This window comes from Colius striatus, chromosome 4 (genome assembly GCF_028858725.1).
Source record: "Colius striatus isolate bColStr4 chromosome 4, bColStr4.1.hap1, whole genome shotgun sequence".
NCBI lineage: Eukaryota > Metazoa > Chordata > Aves > Coliiformes > Coliidae > Colius > Colius striatus.
In genome coordinates, this window is record NC_084762.1 from 49714967 (window position 1) to 49734092 (window position 19126).

The 19126-nt window shown below is 43.9% G+C and overlaps 1 protein-coding gene across 1 annotated transcript in view; it reads right to left on the reverse strand.

Moving 5' to 3' along the window:
• Window positions 1-12786: 12786 nt before the first annotated feature.
• Window positions 12787-19126, reverse strand: part of LOC104559127 (BTB/POZ domain-containing protein KCTD1) — a 68584-nt gene continuing 62244 nt past the window's right edge. Inside the window, exons 4-5 of the mRNA XM_061995208.1 lie at window positions 17544-17849; window positions 12787-13679 (exon numbers count right to left, since the gene is read on the reverse strand). Coding sequence (XP_061851192.1) covers window positions 13521-13679; window positions 17544-17849 — 465 coding nt within the window. The 3' untranslated portion in view covers window positions 12787-13520. The remainder of the gene's footprint in view (window positions 13680-17543; window positions 17850-19126) is intronic.

Here is a 19126-nt window from a genome sequence, read left to right on the forward strand (position 1 = left end):
ACTCTGGGATGAGGGAGAGGCCAACAAAGATGTGAAAGGAGTGAAGGAATGTTGGTGTGAAACACAGGAGGTGTAGAGTGCAGAGGCAGGCACAGAGGCTTTGACATCAGAATATGAGCCCGATCAATGACAGGAGGAGGCTCCCCTGAGGAGTACTAGCACCTCCAGAGACGCTGTGAAATGTCTGACTGCTTTGTGGTCCCTATGAAAAAAGACATAGAGGGTAATAGAGCAGGAAAGATATGGAGGTGGATCCCCTTGGATTGCCCATGTTGACAGATGCACCCCAGGGACCGAGTCTGGGCAGGAGCTGCAGAATCACAGAATCTTAAGGGCTGGAAAGGACCTCAAAAGATCATCTAGTCCAACCCTCCTGCCAGAGCAGGACCACCTAGAGTAGGTCACACAGGAACTCATCCAGGTGGGTTTTAAATGTCCTCAGAGAAGGAGACTCCACAACCCATCTGTCACCCTCACAGTGAAGAAATTCTTCCTTGTATTTCTTTGGAACCTCTTATGTTCCAGCTTGTTCCCATTGCTCCTTGTCCTATCATTGGACATCACTGAGAAGAGCCTGGCTCCATCCTCCTGACAACTACCCTCTACTTATTTGTAAACATTAATGAGATCACCCCTCAGTCTCCTCCAAGCTAAAGAGCCCCAGCTCCCTCAGCCTTTCATCATAAGGGAGATGTTCCACTCCATCATCTTGGTGGCCCTGTGCCGAACTCTCTCCAGCAGCTCCCTGTCCTTCTTGAACCGAGGGGCCCAGAACTGGACACAATATTCCAGATGTGGTCTCACGAGGGCAGAGCAGAGGGAGAGCAGAGTTCATTCCCCAACCTGTACTGGTACATGGGGTTACTCTTTCCCAGGTGCAAGACTCTACACTTGCCCTTGTTGAATTTCATTAGATTTCTCCCCACCCAACCCTCCAGCCTGTCCAGGTCTTGTTGAATGGCAGCTCAGCCTTCTGGTGTCTGAGCCACTCGCCTCAGTTTGGTATCATCAGCAAACTTGCTGACAGTGCCCTCTGTTCCCTCAGCAAGGTCATTAATGAATAGATTGAACAGTACTGGCCTCAGTACCAACCCCTGAGGAACTCCACTAGATACAGGCCTCCAACTAGACCCTGCCCCAATGATCACAACTCTCGGCCTTCTTCCCTTCAATCAGTTAACAATCCACCTCACTACCCTATCATCCAGCCCACACTGTCTCAGTTTTGCTGTGAGGATGCTGTGGGACACGGTGTCAAATGCTATACTGAAATCAAGATAAACCACATCCACTGCCCTACCACCATCTATCTACCTGGTTACATCTTCATAGAAGGCTATCAGGTTGGTCAAACATGACTTCCCTTTGGTAAAGCCATGTTGATTGCTCCTAATGACCCTCTTGTCCTTTAAATGCCTGGAGACAGCACTCAGGATAAGTCGTTCCATCACCTTTCCAGGGGTGGAGGTGGGGCTGACTGGTCTGTAGTTACCCAGCTCTTGCTCCTTCCCCTTTTTGAAGACTGGAGTGACATTTGCTTTCCTCCAGTCCTCAGGCACCTCTCCTGTTCTTCACAACTTACTGGAGATGATGGAGACTGGTTTAGCAATGACTTCCACCAGCTCCCTCAGCATCCGCAGGTGCATCCCATCCGGGCCCATGGATTTATGGACATCCAGATTGCTCAATTGATCCTTAGCCCAGTCCTCATCAACCAAACAAAACTCCTCCTTTAACCTGACTTCCTCTGGAGTCTGGTGCTCCTGAAGGGCTTCAGGGCTTCTTGCAGGAGCACAAGGCAGAGTGAGCAGAGCAGACCCTGGTGGCCCCTCCACCTTTTCCCTCTTCCCTCGAACATACCTACACAGCCCTCTTGGCACTACTTTCCTGCTCCCAGCCCACAAGGCAACATTGGGAGGGTGCCTGTGGCCTATGTGGGTGGCTGAGGGTCTGCAGCCCTACATTGCCTCAACACCCCTACATGGCACATAGATATTTGGGAGTTTGAGAGGTCACTGAGCTAATCCAGGAGGGTGACTCTCCCCACACATCCAGCCCCAGAACTGCCAGGCGACTCAATGATGGCACACGATGCCCCTTGGCCACCAGGTTTTAAACCAAGTCGGTGCATATGAAGCTGAGAGCACAATTTTACCACTCCTCTTCTTCCTGTCCTTTCTTCACTAGCAAACTTTTGGTGATAGTTTGGCCGGGGTCTGAGCAGCAAAGTGACATGCTCCCTCCCCCTCTTCCCCCTCCCTTTGGTGAAATACTCACCAGCACATGACTTCAGCAAGGAGACAATTGCCTCAGGTTCAGAAAACACATTTTTGACTTTTAAGGGCAGCGAAATGAGGCAGCTGCCTATTGTGGCCAATTGAGCTTAATGTGATACTGAATTCAGCTGTTTAATACACCCAGATGCTCTGGCACTGAGTGTATTAAAAAAATCCTTCAATAAATAATGGAGATGTGAATAGGGTCTTTGTTGTTGTTGTTGTTTGTTTGTTTCCTTTCTTAATGAAAATGGCAAAACCAGTAATTTTCTACTGTACATCTGCATCAGTTATTTAACATGACATCTCGCTGTAGTAATAACCCATCAACAGCCAACGTTACATATGGATTCATAAAAAGGTTTACGCTTATGTTGGTGCATTTGCTGTCTGATAAACCAATTATGTACATTTTACAGTAAATTGTACATATTGAACTGAGAACCTGCCGTGTTAATTGCTCATATTTTTACAGGGGAAAATGTGGTCATGGAGTGATTTTTCTTTTTAAGCATATTGAGAACATGGCAGAAGATTCTGGCTTTTTTTTTTTTCTGAACTGAAAAATCAGTATTTAGCCCTGCAATCACCAAAACAAACCAAAAAAATGCAGGAAGAATGAACTTTGGGGAACTTTTCACTGGTGTCTTCTTGTCCTTCTTTCTTTTAGGCATCTGTGTCTTAGCTTGGTGAGATATGGAAATAGGTGCACAGTTCCAGTACCATGTGTTCCCCATTGAAATGAAGACTTGAACAGCTAAGGACATCCTGATGTGCCCTCTCAAATCAGAGAAGGACTGGATCTACCTTTCTTGGGGCTCTGCTCTTTGTTTGTTCATCCTGCAGCAACAATATTGTGCAATTATGAGCTGCAGCTTCACTGTTTGCAAAATTCCTATGAATAATGGTTTAAATATAGTATATTACATCAAACTCAGCACACTGGCACCCACTGACTTTCAACTCCCATTAAGACTGGATCCCCATTCCAAAAATATGTTGCAAAAGACCTGTCTCATTTGAAAAAAAAAACATGAGAGGACAGAATTGCAACCCTAGATGATACGATAATGGGAGGAAAGCACGATAAAGTCACATCTTACTTTTAAGTAGATGCAAGACCATTGTGATGCTCCAGAAATAAACGGCGTAACTTAAGAAGAGTGACACTTGGAGGAAGAACTGCATTTGTGGCCTCTTTGGGTCTCTGAGCAGTGCAAGGAAGCATGAAAGCCTTTTCCCTGCTGTTTCTTATTTCTGAGATGACGTATGCAGACTATTCTCTTTCTGACACTGCTCACAAGGCTCTGTTTCTATTTATGCTTGTTTCATGAGAGTTCCTAGTTCTCACCTGGGAGAAGAACTCTTCCTGCAAGTGAGTATCAACTTTATCTCACTGTGTGGAGAGGAGTTCTCCTCTCCTGCAGTTCCCAAAGCAAACCTGTACTCAGGCTCTGCCCTGTCCAGGTTCTCTCAAACCACAGTCGACTGCCAAGGCGAGAGAACAGAGAGACACGGAGTGCATATTCAGTTTTAACAAAAACAGTCATGTGTTAGTGTAAACAATGACTGTTTCTGGAACAAATCTATGTATTGTTTCTATTTCTTTTTATGAACTTTCTTACTGTCATTAGCACATGCTGAGCAAGACACAATGAAGTGGTGGCCAGGCAGAGGACTGGCTTTGCAATTGATGTACAGACGGTGGCAGGAGAAAATAAGAACATCATCTGTAACTGTGGTGGTTTGGCCCTGGCTGGGTGCCATATGTCTGCCAAGCCGTTCTATCACTCCCCTTCCTCAATTGGACAGGGCAGAGAGTTTTCCTTCTTTAAAGAATTAAAGTAATCCAGATAATTTTCTCCTCCACAAGCTTTCACTCAAACTGTTGTCCTACTTTCAGTCTGCAATGCTAAGGAAAAGGCATGTACTAATCATAGAATCATAGAATGGTAGGAGTTGGAAGGGACCTTTAGAGATCATCTAGTCCAACCCCCCTGCAGGAGCAGGTTCACCTAGATCAGGTCACATAGGAACATGTCCAGGTGGGTCTTGAAGGCTTCCAAGGAAGGAGACTCCACAACCCCTCTGGGCAGCCTCTGCCACTGCTCCCTCACCCTCACAGTGAAATAGGTTTTTCTTATGTTTAAATGGAACTTTTTGTGTTCCAGCTTCATCCCATTACCCCTTGTCCTGTTGCTAGATACCACTGAAAAAATAATTTCCTCACATGTACCTTTTACTCAACATTTCTCTTTTTTTTTACCACATTTTGCCATGGCTAACCTGAATTAACAAGTGGTGTATAAAATACATACTTGATATCAGTTGCCAGTGATCCCAAATGCTTCACCTGTGTCATTGCCGTTAACCATTTTTGATGACTTACAGCTTCTTTTCCCTACTTTACAACTCTGCCTTCTTCAGACAATGCTCTTCCTTCTGTATGCTCCTGCCACCCCTGCAGAGCTGAGCTGCCATCAGCAGAGCGGCAGCATGGACCCAGGCCTATCTGCGACAGGCTCTGATGCCCCTCTCCAGCCTGCTTTCCCTGGTCTAAGTCCATGCTGTATATGTGCTCCAACTCATGACAATTAGTTACTACTAAGGATCATGGGCTATGCAAAAGGCCTCAAAGTTTCGTTTTTGTAACAACTTAGACACCAACCTCATTGTATTAAAACACCATCCTTACGTACTTAAAACATCAACTTTATTGTGCTTAAAATATCACTCCATCTATTTGGCATTCAGTTAGTTTTCTCTCACACTAGACTATGGCTATGCTTACCTTACATTTTACTCAACTTTATACTATTGTTAGTTACATATGTTGCAATTTGTTAGTCACATACATGTGATCACACAATGCTTAACTGAATGCTCTATCCTGTTTTCTTGTTTTGACCTTGTCTCTGTTACAGTCTATGGTTCGGGTTTCTTCCCTGCTCAAGCTTGCTGTCACATAGGCACTCTTTTCTTTTTCTGCTGCCGAAGGCGATTCAAAGATGAACCGCTAACTTTCTCCCTCTTTGTCTAACTCCATAATGTTCATTATAGCCCAGGCCCCAACACAGGGCCATCTGCAGACTAGAGGTACAGGAGCTGCCCCGGCTTGTAGCCCTCCCTTGCTACTGGATGGTTACAGCCACGACAGCTTTCAGGTGTTTTCTCCTCACTAATGTTGCTCTCGTAGCACTTGTTCCTGCAGCAAGGCCCAGGAAGCTGGCGAAGGCACCATTAGAAAGGGACCCTCGGTCACCCATGACAATCAGTCACCACGTCTGCTACTAGAAGCACCAGCTGAGACTGCCGCAACAAAAATAAAGCCAAGCCAAACACTGAGCACAAGTACATGCTCTAATTTTTAATGATGTGAGTTGAAAAAGGTGGTTCATCTTGTATTGCAGCTGTTACCAGGCCAATGAGAAAGACAAGAAGAAAAGCAACAATGGAGAACGTGGCCAAACCTCGAGTTAAAAAATAGAAAAAGACTAAGATCGCATTTACTAGCAATATATGCAGAAACGTCTTGCTTCTCAGCAACTCCTCATACAGCCCCTATCATGTCTTTGCTCTCTCTCATGGAAGAGATTAGAAAAAGACCCACACGATACACCACAGGGAACAAGAAAGAGGTGTTTCCTAAACACTTGGAGAAACGCATTTTTTCCCCCACCAAAACAAACTGTATAACACTGTGATTGGTGTATTATCTCAGCAGTGTCCTTAAAGACTTCAGAAAAAAAATTAAAAGATCTTACAGCAGAGCTGCAGCTCAGACTGATTTCTGCTGTTGTATGGTGAAAACAAAGACCCCAGAAATGCTCTATTAAATTTAGGGGAAAATATAGTTGGACTTAAAGGAGTCGGTGAGAAGGTGGTGAGACTATCTGTGGCAGCAAGCTCACTGTCGAGACAGTGCAGGAACAATGTGGTGCAGCTGGTGTGGTGTCACAGAGAAGGTCCTTCCTTTCAGGCTGACATTCATTCTCTCTCCAAAGAGCGATTGGAGGATTTTTGCCTTTCAGGAAGTGGCAGATCAATCAGGAATGAACTTGAATGCATGAAACATGTTAAAACCACCAAGTTACATGCACTATATTTGATTTTTCTTAACACTGTTTCTTTGTACTTCCCCGCTAGACTTCAAAGTAACTCCAAGTGCTCTGCTCAAGCAGTATCTGGTTTCAGGCAAACCAGCGTGGCAGTTTGCCTGAGCTGAGAAAATATGCTTGAAGTCTGCATTCACAGGCGGCTTCAACATCCTAAGGAAAATGCTTTGTTTTTGTAGCCTGAAAGTATGTCACAAACATGAACAGAATTATACGCTCGCTCTCCCTCGCCCTCAATCCTCTTTACCTTAGGAAAAAATTATACACTTCCAATTACAGGGCCAGTTAAAATCAATACAAAGGTGGGAGAAAACAGATCATTTTTCTTATGGAAGTAACTGTTTTCATTAATTTTTCATTAGAGCTGCTTTTGTTGTGCTATCCATCACTGAAGGAGCGGGTACACAGTAGATTACATTTAGGTTATCTTACATGCTTCCAGGATTTAGTAGATATTGCCTGATAAAGCTGCGAGCTTTATGGCTTTAACTTACATCTATCAATAATGCATCAGAAGAGAATTTTTCTGCAGAACAGCTGTCCCTGAGCCAAGCAGCTTTCTCCTGGAATAGCTGCACTGGTTACGGCAGAGATGATAGCACGGCTTTAAAGCTACTCATCCAAAGGCTACAACTGTGAGAAAGAGGAGCAGATGCTTAAGGAGGAAGATAATCTGTGAGGTTTTGAGCCCTAGTTTCCCACTGTTGTAATTCGTGACCGCTCTGTGAATGACCAAAGCTCTCTCACAAACTGCACTGGAGATTTTGGTTGCTATTCCTGTCCCTGCTACCCTCCCCCCTCCACCTCCCCATCCCAATGCCTGACTTCTTTTAAGCAACTGAAACATCATATAAACTGAAAATGATAGTCACTGCTGAAGACCTGAGCCAGAGGAAGGAGATGAAGACATGAGTAGACCCTACTTAAAACCTGGAAGGTGAAGGGAAAATTATTTCATTGATATTTCTCTCCCTTGGGAAGGAATTAGGAAGAAGAACCCCAAAGGTATATGAAGCCTAAGATGGTTGTAGTGCTACTTTTTAAGTTTATTCAAGACATGTGAGGGATGCCTTGTATTTGCCTGAATAGGTTGCAACTCCCAGCTTTAAAAAAACAGGTGTGATAGCACCTCAGCGATTCCAAGCTCTTTCTGTACTGCAATAGGGGCTGTGAAAGAGGGTGATAGCTGAGCGTGGCTCTTGAAGCACAGCTTGCCACCAGTGTGGGTGGAAGTTGAGCCGCTTCTGTCTCCCCCAGCTGCAAGGTGAGCTTGTCGTTACTATCTTCCCTTACAGGTAGAGAGATGCTTAATTGAAGGTTTGTACAATGCTTTGAAGAGACCAAGCACTGCATTAGGGCCAAAATTATTAGCTGAGCTGTCCAGGCACAGTCCCAATCAGAAGAAAAACAAGTCTCCTGAACTGAAGAAAGCAAAGGAAAGAAATGCATGGATACTTTTGCTATTTTCTGTTAATAAGTGTTTTTAATGTAAGCCACTCCGAGCTGAAATATTTATTCAGAAGCAGCAGAGATTAGTGAAATCTGGTCCCCACATCTTTACAGCTAGTGTTCACGCTCTGTTTGTTTTGGCTTTTGTCTTTGCAATTTCTTGGAGGTTAATCAAATGAATTGTCAAATATCCACTAGTCATCCTCACTAGTCCCTCTGGTTTGAAGTGAAGACAGAATGAGTGTAGTGTGTGACTTTAGGGGGACTTCAGCACGTATAGGTTTTGTGTGAAGTCAATGCTCACTCACCAGGTCGCTGCCCTGCCCTTCAGACTGTGAGCAGCATCCCAATGGTGAGCAGCAAGGCCAGCCATTCCATGCTATGCACCTTCCTCAGGAAAATTAATAACAACACTGACAAGCTACATAATAGAAAAGAAGCTAGAAGACCACTTGGGGTTGTAGATGAGATCATTTATCAGCCCAAACTCTGGAGTACAAAGACAAATCTCCCTCTCTCCATCTCTTCTCAAACCAGTAAACCAGAGCTGTGCTCTGAGGACCAGGGGATGGGGCTTGCTGGAGGCAAGGGCACCAACGTCCTGTGCTCCCCAAGGGAACAAACCCAGCCAGTTCATACCAGTGACAGCCTCTGTGGAGAGAAGAGCTCATGGACATAAAGTTTCAATGGGCCTGAGAGAGGGGAGTCTTATTGAACCATACTTCCTCTGACCTGCAGTGGAAAACACAGCGCTTTTCAGAGGCAACACACAACAGAGGTCACATACTATTGCTGTTGACTCAATGATACTGACAGGCAGCCACCACACCGTGCCTCTTCTCATAATCCCTGAATCGCACTAATCTGTAACTCTGCTCGTCATTTGGGTGTGGGGCAAGTTCACCATGAATATGGAGGTCAAAAGATGGAATCTGGAGCATAATATCTGGCATCGGTTGAAAAAGAATATGCTCTTCATTATTTTAGGAAACGAGACTCAGTAACATGACAAGCCCCTAGTCAACAAATGGGGGAAAAAAAATCACAGACTGAAGGAAAAGTGCACTTTCCCCCATCTATCAGAGGGCACCTCCGTTTCTGGAGCTCATCCTTGCACAAGCAGAAGATGCTTCAGCAGGTTGGCACTAGGGTTTTCCCCCCAGCACTGACATTAACATGCTGGTTACCTGCTAGCAGAGCTAGCTCAGCTTACAAGGGGATGAGTTGTGCTAGTATGTGCCTGCACCTTTTTTCGTTGAGGAGGAGTAGGGATATGATTTTAGCAGTTTCAGTCTCAAACAGAGGATCCCAAATGCTAAGTCAGTTTTGGGGTCTTCAATAACCAAATCAATGAGGTAGCAGCCAAAGCCAACACAGGGACCTGATGCAACGTATTGATTTTTTATGGTGGCGATCCCTCCAGACCCTCAAGAAATAATAAACCGCTCAAACTGAAGTCTGAGACAAAGCAACTGGTCTACAGGCCCTGAGGACGTCTTGGTTTCATTTCCACTGTAAATAAACCTCAGGCAGCACGAATGCCGACATACAAATACCAGTTGTGCCTAGAAATAATTCATAATACAGAAATCCGCAGTCAAGAAATGACAGATGGAAACAAATGTTTTTATTTCTCTGAAAAACTGACCATAGATCAATAAAAATTATTTTTGCAACCCCCCCAAAATCAAACCCTTCCTCCCCCAAATCCCTAAAAATGTGAACATTAAAGAAAAATGCACTTGACAAGTCCTTTAGGTGATGGTAAAACCCCTGTAATTACTATAGCAATTTTTAAAGGTTGCTACAAAAAATTATGCTCATGAACAAAATGTTTCTCTTCAAATTGAAATCAGTGCCCGTTTAAAGGAAAATGACTAAACGAGTGTCTTAGTTTTTAAGGTTTCAGAGGGTAGTAGGTCGTCTCCATTGGATATCATTGTGGATTCTATCAGGCACCAAAAAACAACGCCCTGACTATTCCCATCTGTGCCAGTCATGCACTGAAACGACCAGCTTTCTTCTGGCGATGCAGACGAAAAACATTCTCAAGGCCACCCTACCTGGCCAGTTAAGTACCCAGAGACAGGATAAATCAGCAGCACCTATTTACAAGAAGTGCTTCTGGAAAGAGAGGTTAATGTAGTAGCAGTTACGTAGTAGTGGCTAAGCGGGACTTCACTTTGTCTGGTGCAGGGTAAATGAGCTCAGTCCTCGACTGGACACTCACACTTTAAAGGCTCATCCAAGCGTGCCAGGATTCATACTTCTATTACGCAGCTGTTTGGTACATTAAAGGCAACAGGGGAGTAACTGAACCCTGGGTCGATGCTTATTGCAGAAATCCAGTGTTCACATTACCAAAAGAGAAGGTGGAGATTTGGTTCCTTTGCCCGTGTCTCACTGTGAGAAGGGGTGTTAGCTGGCACCTGCAATCTCTGCATGTTCACAGCAGTTCTCCTGGCAACTGCTTAACTGAGTTGCTGAAGTGCAATGCTGGCAGCGACCCTATTCTGTAGCTCTTCCTCTTTTTATTAAACACAGCACCACTGATACCATTAAATGGACTCGTACCTTTTTAATAAAAAATTAGATAAATTTAAACTATTGTACATGTCAAAATGACTAACCTCCAGAAATGAGCTGACCACAATCTGGTCTCTCTTGGTTCCCCCCACTCGCTCCTTCCTGGATATATTGCTCATTTGTCTGTTGATCAGTTTTTCTAAAGAACATTTTAAAAACACATGGTTACAAGCCTCAGTTGCAAACAAGACTAATCTCATTTGCTCTCTAAAAATCTACATCTAGCTTACTCCTGCATACATTTTTCATCAGCTGTCACCTTCTTTATTCATGATCTCTTACTCCATGACCATATGGTAATTGCAGACACATTGACAATTGTGATCTCAGAGTGCTTTTTGACCCCATCAAAAACAAACGTGGGCTTGGTGGGAGAGCGAGTGGCCACCTGGGGATCTGGGAGGAGCACAAAGGTATCCTTGATGTCAGAGTTGGTTGGGTACACGCTGAGCAAGCAAAATCAAGGGCTGAGCCGGCTTTGGGAGCAGCGCAATGGAGAGCATTAGTGGCAAAGCTTCTCCTTGCCCTCCACACTCAGCGGGTGCAAAGGCTGTGGGTGGGCTGGGTGCTGCCAGCATTGGGGGTAGAGGTGAGGGGAGGTGGTGTAATTTTGGGTTTGCTGATGCTCCTGACCACGCAGGCTTGGTGTACCTGCTTGCCAAGCAGCAGGGAAAGGAGCTGCAGCCCCCTCTTCCATGGCTCTGGCCTGCGATGGAGCACATGCCTGTACATGAACACACTGACTAGCAAGGCAGGTCTGGATTTAAGAGTACCTGTGGGTTTAACAGACAGTGCAAACAATATCCCTGGGTACTAGAAAGTGAGGCCCCACCTGGAAGAACAGAGAGGGTTTTTGCAGCAGAGTCTCTGAAACATTATGTCCCCTTGCACTGGTACCCATGTACTTTCAACCCAAGGGGACTGGCATCATTTTGGACATCACGAATTTCATACCACTTCCAGCAGTTTGAAGATCCTTTGAAAATATTTATTTCCTGGGGTTTTAGCTTCCCAACCTCTATGCAAACTAACAACCAAATTGCGGGCAGTAGAAGCAAGTATTTGTTTATTTTGTAAGAGGACTACTTGCTGCTAATTGAAAACAAGCTCTTTAAACGAGGCAGCTGTTTCAGTACTGTGAAGTGACAGATCAGCATCACATTGAAGATCTAATAACCCACTAATGAACCTTAATTTTTGGGGTCCCTTCTCTCACCCATTGTCACATCTCAGAAATTTCAAAACCATTGACATGTGCTGCCAGGGAGCTGTTTAAGTATACCCTCTGACACCTTTTAATAAAAACCCAGAAAAAATGGTAGCTTTCTTTTTTGTGGAGTTATCAGACTATATTAAAAACCTTGTTACACATTTTTAACAATTTTTTTTCCCTTTTCTTCAATAAATAGCAAAGTGTCACGAAAATGAATGAAACGCCGGCACCACAGCACCGAGAGAAACTTCCATACTAGGATGAATACACAGTCATACGCTGGAATATTGCATAAGAAGGTACTTTGGAGGAAAGGTGGTGGTTGCTGGTGCATCTTAGGTGGTGAAAGCATCAACCTGTGAACGGTCCGTGTAGGTGGTGAAAGCATCAACCTGTGAACGGTCCGTGCAGCAGTATCGTGATGTGGTGTCTCTGCAAAAATCTCACTGGCCCCAAAAGAGGTGGCTCCAGAGAGACTCTGCAAGATAACAACTCACAGGACATCTAACGCAGGCTGTGGACCTACCGCCCGCTACCAGGAGCAACGCAGACAATGGCGTTAACGCGAGGGAGGGCCTGAGCAACTCACGCCCCAGGCACAAGAATACTAGCTTTAAACGAGGGAAATTAACAACATTAAAACCAAACAGACTGACTAACATTCAGCGGGGCAAGGGCTTGGAAGAGCTGAAGCTAACAGCTCCTCCAGTCAAGAGGGGAGGATGCAACTATTCCACTGCCGCACTGAAGGTTACAGAGCCAGGCGTCATTTTTCCATGGGTTTCCCTGGGCCAAGCTGATGTTGTTTTGAAGTCTGACTGACAGCCTCTCTCCAAAACGGGACAAAGCTTGAATAGGACAGTGCTGCAGGGAGGCTAATGACATGTGGCACGCCAGAGAGATCCCGCCATGGTCTCTGCTGCCTTTCACTCACTCTGCTTACTGCCCGCTGCCTCCACGCGCTGCAGTGCAGTGAGCTCAACACCACCTCTCTGCTCCTGTTGGCTTAAATCAGACCCTCGTTATTTTAAACAGAGTTTATTGTATTTAATACATTATAAAATTTGAAAAAATTGTAGGAAAGCAGCAGGTTCAAACCAGAGCATCTCTACCAAATATTTAATCATTCTGGCCCCCTTTGAAAAAAAAAACCAAGAAAACCAAACCACAAAACAAAACCAAAAACAACAAAAAAACTCATTCAAAAGAAAAGTAATCTTTCACATCTGTGAGGGCAGACAAAAAAGTGTGCGACTTCTGTACAAACTACATTTAAAATTTCAGTCGACTAGCTTTCCAACGCAATGGATGGTTGTCTCCTGAACACCTGGCCCACCCACCTCTAAAAAAGACAGACATAAACCTCCATATGCAAATAAAGTTGAGTCAAGGTGTGTACACGTGAAGAAGTGGATGGCTGTTTGGCAATGGGAAACGGGTGAGGAGTCATCTATGAATCCCCCAATGGTAATGGCTTGTACACTGTTAAGTGGGCCTGAGTAAGGCCTAGGACACTTAATGGCCATTACAGCACCAACCTCATCTATCACTGTTTCGTTGTTGCATTTCCTACCCTTTGACATATACATACATATATATATGTACATACATACATATACATACATACTCTTTATATATATGCGTGTGTGTATGTTCTCTTTTACACCTTGAGGTTATTATTATTACTATTGTTCCAATGTTCCCATATGAATTCAGGTGTGGTCTCTATATTTGATATAAATGTGTCTTTTATTCAATTTTAGTTCCAGGACTTGTTTGGAGTCCAAACTGCACATGAAACGTCCCCCTTTTTTTTTCCTCTCTCTTTTCCTCTTTTTTTTTGTTTTGTTTGTTTGTTTTGCATAAAGAAACGTGTCCATTTTAGTCCAGAGGCTCTTGCTTTATTCGAATGACGGAGGGTGCACGAGATGTCCTTCTGAGTTCTCGTCTCAGTACGTATTCACTGAATTGGGAAGAGTCCACCCCACCTCCACACGAGCCAACAATCTCAAATCCTCTTTGCTGTAACCTCTCAAGTACCTGCAAAAAAAAATGAAAGAGGAAAACAAACACCAGTGTCTAAGAAAATAAACAGATTATTTGCATCTGATGACAGTAACTGCTGTTTTCAAATAGATCCAGCTGGGAAACAAAAGTAGTTACACAGAATGGCCAACTGGCACCATCCCGTCAGACTGATTTCCACTGACCTTGGCCACTGAACAATAAGAAGAAAAATGAAGAAAAACTTGGTTTTGGATTTTTGTTGGGGTTTTTTTTTTTTTTTTTTAGTGCTATCAACAAATCCAGTACTCTTCTAGCCAGAGAAAACTGCCTGGAACAAAACCACACTCTCTGCTTCACCAGATTTACAGTACAGAAAGGGAGATACAGGATTGCATAGCTGATACTGGAGGATGCTGAGCAAACACCTCAACTAAATGGTGACAAAGCAGACAGTGAGGTCATAATTTCAGGGAAGTTACCATCATATTTTCTAGAGACATAAAAACCAACCACAAGATTATGAAGGTTTGTGGCTACAGTTACCTGTGGTAAAACTTGGGACCTTTTAACTTTAATTATGGAACTGACAAGTTCTACCTACTCACTTTTCTTCCCTTTTCACATCCTCGACTGTTGGTTTCAGAGTGAAATACAAATGCAAAAAGGAAAAAAATATGGAAAAAAAATTCAAAAAGCAAAAATATCCCAAACTCATAGGGGAAAAAGAAGAGTCGGGCAGGACTCTCAGAGTGGCAGGGCGATGCACCCCACACAGCTCACCCAACAAACGATGGTGCAAAGACCTCAGCTCCAGTACCAGCTCCAGGCTGCTTCTAAGACCACGGTCTCACTCCACTCACCACTATTCCACCATTATTTATTTTCAATTACCCACATTCATGCTGGTTTACTGTAACTGCAAGGCAGAGGCATTCTTTTCTTTGCTTATTCTCTTTGCTATTTTTACCATCACTGTTATCTGTTCTGTTGCCTGGGATTCTTTTGCCTCCCCTGTGAAGAATATTTTTTCAGGGCTTCACCAGGGTCAGCTGTGATGGCCACAAGCCCCAAAGAGAGGGGCTGATGCTCCTGCACCCCACAGGACACGGGACCCTCTGTCGAACATGACTGGACCTCATTGGTGTTGTGCTGGGAGCAGGTTCCTACCGAGTCCTTCCCAGCTATTTCATTAATTAGCAAATTGACTTGTACGTGTGCTCGGACAGCAAGGGAAGGCAAAACAGTAGAAGGCTGCAGGGGATTGGGGTGGGGGGAGGAGTGAGCTGTGGTTTAAAAATGGTTAAAACAGCACATGCAACATCTTTACATGCATTGCTTCAGGTCAGCAAAAGCCTTTCCAAAGCCACGTGAGCATGGCTAATTGCACAGCACACAAATCTCAAGAAGGAGTGGGTGGGAAAAGAGGCTCGGAAGCAACCATCAAAACATCTGTGCAATTTTTGTTTACCCCGATCTTTAGCTTCTAACAGTATAAGCCAAAATCCCCTGCAAACATCTCAGTGCAAGTCACTGAAAAATACATCAGGAGAACTTGGGTCCTGAGATATGAAATACAGTGGATGCAACTGGACAGGAAACTAGCCCAGCCCTGGACAAACCATTTGTTCTGTACCTCCCTCTCCAGGTCTATTGCTAGTCCCTGTCCTGCCCTGTGTTGTTATTAGGACTGAGAGATGATGACATCCCCTAGAAATGCAAGATGCAGCATTACCAACTTGGGATCATCATCTCTCTCAAAGCCTGTGTACATTTTTCCACTCTGACTCAGGTTTTTCACACCAGTAAATATGCCTAGCAATTCTTATTTTTGTGATGCAAAGTAAGTGACAAACAGCCAAAGGACAGAACTGCTTTGCAAACTATCAGATGAAAAGTGGCTAAATAACCCTCCCTAAAGTCCAGCACCTTTTCAGTTACTAACTTACATCTAAGGCTGTTCTAAATTTGTTAGTCACTGACAAAACAACCTTGATGTTCCAGCATTTCAATAAAGGCTAATAAGAGACAACTGTTGAAGCACAACACAGGTGAACCATATCTTGACAAGTCTAGGTAGGTCAATCCAGACTCCCCTGTAAAGTGTCAGAACATAGGCAGTGTCTGAGGGGCCTTCAGTGTATACTGCTGTGCTCAGCTTACTTCCCCTGGGGAGAGAGCAGTGCAGAGCTGCTCTGCCTGCACAGCAGGATGTGGCAGATGGAAAAATGTCAAGCTGCACTTGCAAGTCTCTTCTGTGTAAGAACTTGCTCATGAGTCTGCAGCATTTAGGAGGTATACCTAAACCAAACAGCATCAATAGTGCTAGTATTCAATTCCAGATGTGAAGAAGTGTTCTCACTCCAACGTGCTGGCTGTGCAGAATATGCTAACCAGGTGGAGACAGGTGTGTGAGGTTGGTTGTTTTTAACCAACAAAGGATAAAACAGATGACATTATAACTTGTAAGTTTATTATAATGATACCAGAAATTACCTGCATTTGTCTCTGAGATATTTTCTTATGCATTTCATAACTGGTACTGAATTTTGATATCGCTACATGGAATCATAGAATTGTTCAGATTGGAAGGGATCTTTACAGGTCATCTAGTCCAACCTTACTGCAATGAGCAGATATCTTCAACTAGATCATGTTGCTCACAGCCTTGTCCAGCCTGACTTTGAATGGTTCCAGGGATGGGGCATCTATCACCTCTGTGGGCAACCTTTCCACTGTTTCATTATCTTCATTGCAAAAAAACATGTCTTCCTTATATGTATTCTGAATCTACTCTTTTTTAATTTATGACCATTAGCTCTTGTCCTATGGCAACAGGCTTCTATCATGCCATAAAATAATATTAGGAAATAATAGGAAAAACTACTGAAAGTAAAAGAGGAAGGTCTTTCCTGAGACCACAGAAATGGATGGATCTCTATTTGCAGAGGTGCCTTTGTTTTTTTTTACCACAGCAAGGAGGGAGACAGAACAGGCTTTCTTTGTCCAAAGTAAAAACTATATTAAAGAAGCATTCAAGTATTTTTTATAAATTGCAAAAGACCTGAGTAACACTGGAAAAAGAACGTACTAGTTTTTAACCACACTTGTGGTAACTTCCCTTCACATTACACTCCTTGCCTGATACTCTTGTTGAAGCCCTCCTAGGACATCCCAGTCTGAACGACAGCAGAGGGGGCTGAAGCAAAATCTCCTCTACAAGGGTAGGACTCAACAGATGCCTTCTTCTGCGGCTGCAGGCTGTTCCCCTCCAGAAATGTTGGGTTCTATTTTGGGAGGAAGGAGCTAGCTGTGTTCTCCCTCCATTCAGTAACTGCCCAATGCTATTGTCCTGTTGTCTCTTTCTCACATTAATTGCCCCCTTCTGCTCGCTTCTCCCTTGTTACACCCAGAAAGAGAGCAGGGCTTTTGCTCCTGCTTTCTTCTAGTTTCAAAGCTCATGTGGACTCTGACAAACTCTGAGTGTCTCTACCACCTTTCTCAGGTGAAGGGACAGCTCTCTTCGCAACAGACTCTGTGGGGATGTAGCAGCTTCTCTCTCTGGCTTGAGATGTCCTTGTGCCCTCTCATCAAGCCAGAAAACAATTTATAACAAGCAGGGCAATGGACTGGAAGCAAAAAAGGTATCTCCAAATCTGCAGTGTTTTTATATATTCAGGCAAAGATGTATCCCCTAAAGTAGGGTTTTAACACTACTGTAGTTCGATGATGATACGTGTGAATTGAGTTGTGAAAGCAGTCCTGATCCACAGTAGTAAACAACCAGCTCAAAGCTTCCAGCTGATTTTGTTCACCAAAACACTCCATTGAACAGGGAAGAGGATCAACCCACTGGCGCCTGGCCATCAGGCTTCAAAAAATGAATAGGTGACTTCTTACCTGAACTGAGTTGAGGTGGCAGTATCCATTCAGCGGAAATCGGATGACATGCGTGGAGTCGTGATTCCAGCCGGCGTTGACGGAATTACACATCACATCACCGATTTCTGGAAACACTTCTTCTATCAACGACTTGTCGCCGCTCAGTGTAATCCTTTCTCCAAGGTCTGGGGCAACTCGCACCACCAGGCACTCGCAAGACTTTGAGAAGCGGCCACTCTCCCGGTCCTGTTTCCACCTTTCCATCTCTCCTAACATGGGCTGAAGCTGGAAATATTTCGCTTCTTCATATAACAAACTGTAGTCCTGAAAGACACATGTATTACTGTGCACAATTAAGGGAGAGGCTTCGCTAATGCATTGCTTAATTTATTATGGCTCATTCAGGCTAATGCTGCTGTAGATCTGGAACCCTTCAGACATAGTTCATAACTGCTGTGTAGGAAGGTGTAATAAAACAACAGCGCAAGCGAAAAATAGCCATCAGCTGCCTGAAACAGACTGGCTATGGTAGCACTCGTTGAGGGGAGGGGGAAGCTGTGCTCACTCAACTTCCTCCCACTAAGGCATAATCCAGGCAAAACCCTCACTCTTCCCCATATTTTATCCCCACAGTGATGTCATAGAATAATGACTTCATTGAACAGATGGAACAGAATTCAATCAGGATTCGGAAAATTCATCACTAGGATCCGTCGCGTCTTACAGCAATACTAGCAGGCATTGTAACAGGTAGGAGAATGTAAATGAGGGAGCCTGCAATGGTTCTTGGTGTGAAATGATCCCGATATTTGCATAATGAATTGCACATATTACTGCATTTTAAAAATTAAGTATTTTTTAATACCTCCCCATTTTGCCAACAGTAATGTTTACTACATTGTCTCCAACGTTGGAGCAGAGAAAACGCATTCCTAAGTATAGCCAGTATAGAAACAATTTAGAACTGATGATTTGGAGTCTATCTGCTGCCATTTTTTACATAAATGAAAAAACAAAAGCCAAAAACAAACTTGTTGTTCTCAGTTTAAGACCGTTTGGAAAATCTTTATACACAGAAAAGCAATATATGAGAAGTAGAGAAGACAGAGGAACAGAATGACGGCAAAGGCAGGCTGCTAACAGTCAATATGGGCCTGAATTTGAGCTACAGATAGAATGCTTTACGATAATGGGACACCTAAAGCATGCTCTAAATACTGCTTGCATTTAATGTGTGACCAAAAAAAAAAAGTTATCTATAAATTTGTAAGAAGCACTGATCACTGTTCACTTTGAGCACTAATCTTTAGGCCACCTTAAAGTATAACTGGGTCTTCCCACCCCTTTGAACATCACACTGGTTGAGTGAACTTGCCAGGAGTTACATTTTTAATTTCAGCAGAGCCACAGTATATCTATGTATTTAAAAGGCTCTACATATATGATTTCTTATTTTTTCATGGAAGGTGGCTTTCTTCTGTATTTATGATTACCTTCAGGACAAGTGCCGAGAGCAGCACGAGGCCTCAAAAGGAGGGATGTGACGCTTATCGGGTAGTTCCAAACTCCCTCATTATTCAAGTAGATCTGCCTTTGTCACA